At 50.0% G+C, this 9,137-nt stretch overlaps 5 protein-coding genes across 5 annotated transcripts; 2 read left to right on the top strand and 3 right to left on the bottom strand.

Moving 5' to 3' along the window:
* The first annotated feature begins 87 nt into the window (after positions 1-87).
* Positions 88-1,401, top strand: SEPMUDRAFT_148734 (peroxisomal 2,4-dienoyl-CoA reductase SPS19). Its single transcript, XM_016905116.1, has one exon. It carries the CDS (start codon positions 121-123, stop codon positions 1,075-1,077), a length of 957 nt encoding a protein of 318 aa, XP_016761566.1. The 5' UTR covers positions 88-120; the 3' UTR covers positions 1,078-1,401.
* Positions 1,402-2,017: 616 nt separating this feature from the next.
* Positions 2,018-3,051, top strand: SEPMUDRAFT_148733 (aldolase). Its single transcript, XM_016905115.1, has 2 exons — positions 2,018-2,647; positions 2,732-3,051. Exons 1-2 carry the CDS (start codon positions 2,034-2,036, stop codon positions 3,000-3,002), a joined length of 885 nt encoding a protein of 294 aa, XP_016761565.1. The 5' UTR covers positions 2,018-2,033; the 3' UTR covers positions 3,003-3,051.
* A 7-nt stretch (positions 3,052-3,058) lies between these two features.
* On the bottom strand, positions 3,059-4,092 carry SEPMUDRAFT_155745 (NAD(P)-binding protein; the record flags this gene model as incomplete). Its single annotated transcript, XM_016907641.1, has 1 exon — positions 3,059-4,092. The coding sequence occupies one exon, from the start codon at positions 4,090-4,092 to the stop codon at positions 3,139-3,141; it is 954 nt and encodes a 317-aa protein (XP_016761564.1). The 3' UTR covers positions 3,059-3,138.
* Positions 4,093-4,523: 431 nt separating this feature from the next.
* Positions 4,524-4,952, bottom strand: SEPMUDRAFT_116481 (uncharacterized protein; the record flags this gene model as incomplete). Its single annotated transcript, XM_016901263.1, has 1 exon — positions 4,524-4,952. The coding sequence occupies one exon, from the start codon at positions 4,950-4,952 to the stop codon at positions 4,524-4,526; it is 429 nt and encodes a 142-aa protein (XP_016761563.1).
* Positions 4,953-5,479: 527 nt separating this feature from the next.
* Positions 5,480-8,041, bottom strand: SEPMUDRAFT_148732 (adenine nucleotide alpha hydrolases-like protein). The gene has a single exon (XM_016905114.1). It carries the CDS (start codon positions 7,822-7,824, stop codon positions 6,313-6,315), a length of 1,512 nt encoding a protein of 503 aa, XP_016761562.1. The 5' UTR covers positions 7,825-8,041; the 3' UTR covers positions 5,480-6,312.
* Positions 8,042-9,137: the final 1,096 nt, after the last annotated feature.

Genomic DNA, 9,137 nt, shown 5'->3' with positions numbered 1-9,137 from the left:
CTCTCTCTCTCTCTCTCTCTCTTCTTCTCTTCTCTCTCTCTCTCTCTCTCTCTCTCTCTCTCTCTCTCTCACTATCTACAGATATATCTATCTGTCAATACCCTCCTTCCAGTCTCCAGCATGCCTGTGCCCCGCGAACAATTCCTCTCCGACGTCTGGCGAGACGGAATCTTCACCAACAAAGTTCTCTTCTGCACCGGCGGAGCAGGCACCATCTGCTCAATCCAAGTCCGCGCCTTTGTCGCCCTGGGAGGGAACGCGTACATTATCGGGCGCAATGTGGAAAAGACGGAACAGATGGCCAAAGACCTCGAGACTGCACGTGCAGGATCCCGCGTCATCGGACACGGTAACGTGGACGTGAGAAATGCCGTTGCACTCAAGGAAGCTGCAGATCGCTGCGCAAAGGAGTTGGGAGGCATAGATTTTGCGATTGCGGGTGCTGCAGGGAATTTTCTCGCGCCCATGGCGCAGTTGAGCGCGAATGCATTTCGGACGGTGATGGAGATTGATACGTTGGGGTCATATCATACTGCGAAAGCGGTGTTGCCGTATCTGATTACGTCTGCGAAGAAGTATCCCAACACGGGCAAGGCGACGGCGAAGGCGGGAGGTACGGGAGGGAGGATGATTTTCATCAGTGCGAGTTTCCATTTCAAAGGCTTTCCTTTGCAGGCACATGTCATGGCTGCGAAAGCTGCGGTGGATCAGATCAGTCACTCTGTGGCAATTGAATATGGTCCGTATGGCATCACGTCCAATGTCATCACTCCGGGTCCAATAGCAGGAACTGAGGGCATGGAGCGACTGTCCAAGTCAGACGAGGAAAGTGCAAAGCTTTCGAAGAAGCGAGTCCCTGTAGGGCGATATGGCGAGGTGAAGGAGATTGCTGATGCGACGATATACCTCTTCTCTGAGGCGGGAAGCTATGTCAATGGAAATATCTTGGTTGTTGATGGTGGGCAGTGGAGGACGACTGGGGCGACTGAGGGGAAAGGGTGGGAATATCCAGACTTCCTGCTGAGCGGAAAGCCTGTTGAGGGCGTGAAGAGTGGGAAGAGGGAGGCGAAGATGTGAGCCATTGGCCGAGATGATTATAGACATGGCTTCAATGCATCCTGCACATGAGCAGCTATTGACTCACCTGGGGCTGGGCACGAAGTGAAGTCTAGCACGAAGCGCGTGCTGGTCCAGTCCGTCAGTCATTCGGACGCTACGACGGCGCCGTGAATCTGCTCGAGCAGCCACTCAGATGTTTTACAGTAGAAGTGCTCCCCTGGTCCCCTTTCTTTGGACGCTGTGTGAACACTGGAGTCCTGCTAACCACAAATTTAACCAGGCTGGTGTTGTGGAACTGTTTTCAACGAACATGGCGGCATGAATGTGTTTGAAATACAGATTGAGGATTGAGATATCATACAAAGGCCCAAGCCGCTCTATAACGGGGTTATATCCTCACTTCTCCGAATATGAACAGTCTTGCTATAGGTTTCCATTGCAACCCCGTATAGCTCTCGGTGCGTGCTTGCATCCACCTGCCGATGAGACTATTGTTGTCGGCCTTCTCATAGTCGAAGTCTGGGGAGACCATATTTTGTCGTCTTGCCGTGGGAGTAGGTCCCGGATTTCTAGAGATCCGAGAGAGTAAATCGTGTCAATGCCTTTTGCACAGTTAACACGACACAATTCATTTGTTCTCTTCTCCGTGGCTTATTCACTCAATACCAATGACCAGAGACGTGTCCGGTCTCTATGTAGTTAAGATGGGATGGGCCCCGGATCATCAATGAGCCTGATCAATCAACGGCACATCTGCAACCGAAGCCGATCGGGGACGCTCCTCTGGAGGGGCAGCAGTGGGGTCGGCTGCGAATATTTCACCTATCAAGACAATATCGGCAACGGAAATCGCGTCTCATACTGAGGTGGTATCCAGACTCAGTGCATAAGGTGCATAAGGCAGTGCTTCCCCCATTTTGACACACCACTGCCACACCTTTCCCCAAAGAAACACACGAATTGATACCGACAACATGCCTCTCGACAAGCTGGAGAACAACCGAGCAGTGCAGATGCTGAACAAGGCAGCTGCAGGCAAATACGGAGTCCTCGGAGTAGTATCCTACAATCTCGAAACCATCGTTGCAGTAATCCGTGCAGCGGAAAAGAAACGATCTCCAGTTCAAATCCTGCTCTTCCCATGGGCACTCAAGTACTCTCCCCTCTTCATCGACCTCGCCGCCAATGCCGCCCGCAAAGCCACCGTGCCCGTCACCGTGCACATGGACCACGCTCAAGATCCCGAAGTGATTAAAGTGGCAGCCAAGATGCGGGCGGCAGACGGGACACCGTCCTTTGATTCCATCATGGTGGATATGAGCCATTATGAGAAAGAGGAGAATTTGGCCAAAACGAAAGAGCTGGTCGCGTTATGTCACGCTGAGGGGATTTCTACGGAAGCGGAGCCGGGTCGAATCGAAGGCGGGGAAGACGGCGTCAAGGATACTGCTGAGCTCGAGGGCATGATGACGACGGAAGAAGAAGTCGATGACTTTATTGCGACGGGTATTGACTTTTTGGCTCCTGCGTTTGGAAACGTTCATGGAGACTATCATGGTGTGGAGAATATCCATCTGGATTATGACCGGTACGTGCTCGGTTTTTTTTGGGGGTTTTTCTTGATTTTCTTTTGGCTTGAGGGTGAATGAAAGCTGCTAAAATCCGTTTGCAGGTTAGAGACGATCCACAAGAAAGTTGGCGGAAGGGTGCAGATTGTGCTGCACGGAACGAATGAGTTCCCACCAGACATTATGGCTAAATGCATTGAACGTGGCGTCACACGGATCAACGTCAATAAGCTTGTGCTTGACAAATATAACAAGTACACGACTGATAACTGGGGCAAAGCGCCTTTGACACAACTCATGGAGAAAGGCACGGATTTGATTCAAGAACTTACCGAAGGATGGATGGATGCCATCGGGAGTTCGGGCAAAGCGTAGGCTTCAGACCACATATGGCCACAAACAGACATGAAACAGTGCAGCTTCATAAATATAATCCTGCCCGGCGTCCTGGGTATATGCTCGAGTATGAGCACGATCATAACTCATCCCTTCTCATCACAAACAGCGTAATCTATTTCTTCAAACTTGCAGCAAAATCCTCCACAGCAGTCTTGAAGCTATCATCCTTCACAAACCCCAAACTCAACGCCTTACTAACATCAAACGTCACCGGCCAACTATCCAATATCGCTTTAATTTCCTCACTCGCCTCTTCCCTCCTCACCAACTCCAATGCCTCCTTCCCTCCCACCTCCTCCAAAGCCTGCAACATCTCCCGCACCGTAGCGGTAATCCCCGGCAACAACACCTGTCGAATATGACTCGGCATAACATCTCTCTCCAACGTCAACGCATGCATCAAATTCCGCACCAGCGTCTTTGGCGAACACAACCACGCCTGAAACTCATCGTCGCACGGCAAAATACTTTCTTGCCCTTGTAACGGTTCGCGAATAATCCCACTCATCCAACTCGATGCCGCAGCAGTGGGTTTCCCCGGTCGAACACTAATTGTGGGGAAACGAAGCGTGAATCCATTAATGTAGCCTCTGCGAGTATAGTCGTTGATCAAATACTCAATGATGGCTTTTTGCGTGCCATAGGAACCTTGAGGCGTGGGCACTGTACTTTCCGAGGGAGTTTCGGGGAGAGGTTGGCCGAAAATTGCCGTCGAGGAGGCGTAGAAGACTCGGATGCCCGGAATGGTTTTGCGAATGGCTTCGAGGAGATGGAGAGTGGAATGCAGGTTGACGCGGTAGCCGAGGTCGAAATCTGCTTCGGAGCCGGCGGACATGATGCCGTGGAAAATGTAGATTGCTTCGAGATCGTGGGAGAGAACGTCGTTGGGGGAGTCGTAGAGGTCGGCTTTGATGGTAGTGGCATTGGATTGGTTCTGAGCGGATGCGGGGATGGGAGGCAAGAATATGTCGGCCAGGACGACTTTGTGGCCGGCGTTGAGGAGATGTTCTGCGAGGAGTTGGCCTACGAAGCCGCCAGCACCTGTAATGAGTATCTTCTTTGCCATGATGGTGTGTTCTTGTGGATGAGAGGGTATTCGTGAGATTGCTGAATGATATGGTATTCAGTAAGGTATTATTCTAGGCTCGTACGCTGACCAAGAAATATACTAAGGTATGAATATATGGGAAGGTTGATGATGGGCAAGTGAATAATTGAGCTTCCGGACGAGCAGTTACCGAAGCCGGCTAAATGATGAGCCGCGTCTAGTGGTCTGTGCCGATCTGCTTGGCGTAGGTCAATCGTCTGCACTCCATCGCACTATCAAGCATCCCCCTCATCTGACTCCATCACCATCTGCCGACAATGCCAAGCACAAAACAATCATCACGCCGGGATGTGTTTGAACCACACACCACACTAGTGCCCAATTGAGCAAAATGAGAAAGCAATATCAATCCAAAAGTAGTATTCAGTTGGTGTCAAAGGTATGACCTATCAAGAAGGTGGCTTGGTGAATTCTGCGAGCTTCTTGAGTTCGGCCCTGATAGTCCGACAGGTGAGTATCCTATACTGCAAGTGTACAGCAATAGACTGATGAATGATCGTCCTGATCCTTCGATAGCTTTTCTGCTTATCCTTCCAGAGGTATATGAGGAACTTATATTCGATCTGAGCATCAGTGATTTCATCTCTTGTCCTTTTAATCGCAAAATCAAAGGTTGGTCGAGCTTTGTACTGCACTGGATTGTCCTCATCGGCTTCATCAGTATCAGGATCAATGTCACTCCAGACCCCAAGCATCGTCGCTTCTTTCTTGATGTAATCAATCCATACACTCCAGTCCTGCCAGTTGTGAAGCTTGACAACTGCCGTCGGTAATGGACTGTCCAGCTCGTCGTCGTCGTTGTCGTCGTCAGACCACATTGTGTGAGTGGTAGTCTGAGAAGTGGTCTGAGGAATGCCACCCTGGGTTGGGCCGGATTCCTCCTCTGATTCTTGATCGTCTTCAAGAATGAGTGATCTTTCCAGTCGAGGGTTAAGTTGACTCGATTAGCTCGATAATAAGCTTGATGGAATTGATCCTATCAGTTGGTCTGATTGGACTCGATCCTCGTCGTGATGATCGGGTTCGGGCTGGTATATAATAATGGTGTGCAGTTCTTGTCTTTGTGTTGATACAGCGGGTTTTGACCAACCAGCTATCAGTTGATTAATTGATTGATCAAGCAGAGCAAGCCGGGCTCATAACTGTTTGAACCACATACTACACTAGTGCCCAATTGAGCAAAATGAGAAAGCAATACCAATCAGAAAGTAGTACTCAGTTGGTGTCAAAGGTATGACCTAGGAGGTACAGGTATCAAGAAGGAAAAGATGGGGGTGGGTACCCACAACTCTACATACAATGCCAAGATAACAACCGGCCCTTGATAGCAGGCCACCCATGTCCCTTGGTTTCAACCGGATGCCATCAGATACCTGAGTAAAGCCTTATTGGTCCTCTCGCTCCCCAAAGAAGTCGAAAGAGGCACTGTTGTTTATGTTCAATGATATTACTGCCTGAACTTTCCGTGCAAGTGCCTCGAAATGGTATGAAGGAACCGGACTTGACGCCTTCGCTCAAAATGGATGTGACAGCAATGGAAGTGGTAGAACCTGAACAGAGACTGTGTTCTGGAAGCCATTGTAGCGCCACCGTGCATCTCGTTAAGCAACGGCTGTTACTAAAATACGAATTTGGGTGGCTATGTTATTGATAATGCGCATTGTGGTTCTTGTAACGCGAAGGCTACATAGTTTACCAATGGCTTCTGAGACGAACTCGTTCGTGTTGAAAGAACGAGAGGGCATCTATATCGGGATCCGACATCAACTCGTTCCGCAGGAATGAGTGTGACAAGCATCTTCCTTAGACTTGGATTGTTTCCATGTGTCCGCAGCAGAAAAATATGAGATCAAGGTGGCTCGTGTCACCTCCCGTGTTCATCCCATAACTTGGAGTCTCCAGTCTTCCCTTTGCCAGATGAAGAGCGCAGTGAAGGAAGGTTTCCTTCGTCGTCGTTTTTCGTGATCTGCTGAGTATGGGGGCAAGGTAGGCTCGGCGGTGATGAATCATGTTCGCATTTGGTTCGGGAGCCGTGATGAATCCGTAATGAGTCTTGAAAAATCCCCCGAGAGCCTGATATACAGAGGTATTGAGCACGACTTCTCGATATTAACAACTGCACAGTGATAGTCCAAACCCTTGTGATACCTGGCCAAAAGGTTATGTCTCTTCAACATATTAATCGATTCCCACCTTCTCCCATCCCTCGACTCTCAGTCCTTTGCCCTTGGGCGCTTGGATGACGTTACTGAAGCGACCGCCTCTGCCTGTGTTCTGATACGCAACATCGAGACCGTCCTTATGCAGTTTCTTCGCATTCTTGCTAGGCTTACGTAGCTTTTTACGAGCGACCATCACAGGAACGGAACTCTTAGTGACAAGATAGTTTGAGAAGGATCCTAGTAGCACGCCTTTCATAGCGCTTTGCCCTCTGGAACCAATAATAACCAGCGTAGGCGAGAGGAAGTCAATGACTTCGGTGACCATGTGCCTAGGAGATTTGCAGTGGAAGACTTCAACGACTACGCGTACTTGAAGTCGCGTCTTACGCAGGAGTCTTACACAACGTTCCGTGACGGTCTCCACTGCTTTGCGACGCTCAGCATCAGCACTACCGTGCACACCTCGACTTCTAGATCTCACGTCTCCACCTAGGCTGGTTCTCGCGAGTGGTGACGGTCCGGTTATGTTTGTCTGTGGTTGTACACTGGTGGGCATGGCTTTCAGGATGGAAGCTGTGTCCTTCACACTCTCGGCACCATGACCTAGCTCCACGCCTCCAACATCTCCAAGGGCGTCTTCATCAGCAGCGTAGACAGCGAAGAGGGTGTCTCCATCGCGGAGGACAGTGCCAATCGTCCATTCAAGAGCATACTCAGCTTCTGGAGATATATCTGTAGCAACCAAGTACATGCGTTGACGTTGACGGCCTTCTTCAGCTTCGCGCTGAAAGTGCTCAAAGTCTCCGCGTATAATCTGACGAATGACGCGATGGGCCGAGGGAGTACTGTGGATCCCACTCACAGAAAGAGGCAGCTTCTGTGCAGCTCGCATCTCGACAGCAGACTCATTATCTGAGTGTGATGGGGTGTTGGTGCCGCTGAGACCGGCATCGTAGGCGGTCGAAGGATGCACACGTCTCCGACCAGAAGGGCTCATGCTGGCCAGCCGCGACTTCCTCTGCTCCTTGGCAAAAGATAGTTTGCTCTGGCCTTTGGTCGGGTCGGGCTTCTCCTTAGCAGGCTGGCTCTGACTTTGCTCTTCCGCTTCCGAGTCGGACGAGTCTTCGCGAACATTAATTGCCTTGCCAGAAGTGGTCCGTCCCGGAATGGGTCTCTTCATGGCTCGACCACGTTTGCTGTCATCTGCATCGGTGTCATTGTCGTTATCAGCATCGGCCTTGTCCGAGTCGCTGTCCTCTCGCAGTCTGCCAATTTCTGGCGGGTCTTCTTGCAAGCGTGTTGCGACCTCGTCGCTAGCATTACGGGTGTGCCCCGAAGCTGTTGATGGCGCAGGGCTTCCTGCGGAACTCCGTGGCCGGCTGCTCGCTCTGCCTCCACCTCTACGTGGGTCGTTGGGACCAAGATCTCCAGGCAACGAACTAGGTGCCGGGGACTTGGGCCTTCGCGGATCTCGTGCTCCAAGGTCGCCTGGCAGTCTAGTCTTGGAAGTGCCTGATCTCGAAGACATGGCGCAAGTTTCACCTCTCTGCCAGAGCGTGTGCACGGTACGGTATCTGATGATGCTTGCCAATCCTGTCCAGTGACGGCCGGATAGAGTAGGCAGTCGGACAGTCCTCAGCGTCGACGGGCGGCGGCAATGGCGGAGATGTCAATGGTACGGAAATGTCAATGGCGGCGACAACGAAAGCTACCAGGTCAAATGCTGTTGAATGCTCTCAAACTTGGCGATGGCTGATGACGGTGGGTGAAGGACGGAAAGTGGAATCTGCCCCTCGCGCGCGCGGACCGTCCCATCCCGAAAAGAGTGAAGTCTTGGCCTCCTGTCCATCCATCTAGCCATCGTGACATCGTATGAAGAGCACAACTGCAGCGACGATAGGAGGTAGTACCGTCTTATACTCTACTATGTTGATAGCTATTCAGCTGATATTCCGCAAGTCTAAGAGCGCGTTCGCTTGTTCCTTATAGCTTCTAGCTAGAAGCTAACGCTACGTAAACTCTCTCTCTTAAATATAGGTCGTTATAACTAAAGCTATAAGACGGGGGTGTTCGCTTGTGCTCTTATAACTTATTCAGCTTATACGTAGAGTTCTGGACTATACTATACATAGCGTAGGCCGCCGCCGCCGCGGCCGCTACCGCTACTATCGCTGCTTCCGTCCGTCTCCGCCGCTCCTACTTTATCTCTCTATAGAGAGATAGCTACTACTGTCCTTCCTTGCCCTATATACTTAACTATCTTATTACCTATAAGTCTATTAACTACCGCGGCCTCGAAAATCTTAAGTATTGCTTCTAGCGACTCGACAACGTACCGTCTAATCGGCCTATCCCTTATATATACTGTTGCCCTCTGCCTTGAAGTATAGCTCCTAAGAAGAAATTGAACTACCGCTATACCCTAAAGTACGATAATCCTTGTCGTTCCTCTCGTTATATCTTCTTTAGCTACTCTACCTATAGAATAGATATACTAGTGTCCTTAGAGTTTTATTACTAGTATACAATACTATTAGTTAGAGGCATTGCTTATACTATATAATTGGTATTAGCTAGTACAAAGAAATAACCGTAGGATATCGGCTCTTTGATATTATAAGGCCGGCTTTATTACCGACTATACCGATACCCTAGGTATAACGCTATATTATTAGCGATCTTTAGCGTTTTTAAAACAGAGCATACTCTAGGTAACGAGAAGGATAGGGGTTTCTTCTGTTAGTAGGACGTCTAGGAATTCCCTTAATAGCCTAACGGCTACTAGCTATACTAAGCAGTCGTTATTATACTAGACTAACGCTATTGCTATACGCACTGTCT

The sequence above is a fragment of the Sphaerulina musiva genome, assembly GCF_000320565.1.
Source record: "Sphaerulina musiva SO2202 unplaced genomic scaffold SEPMUscaffold_4, whole genome shotgun sequence".
NCBI classification, from domain to species: domain Eukaryota; kingdom Fungi; phylum Ascomycota; class Dothideomycetes; order Mycosphaerellales; family Mycosphaerellaceae; genus Sphaerulina; species Sphaerulina musiva.
The sequence above is the reverse complement of the archived record's forward strand: the minus strand, read 5'-3'. Positions and strand labels throughout refer to the sequence as shown.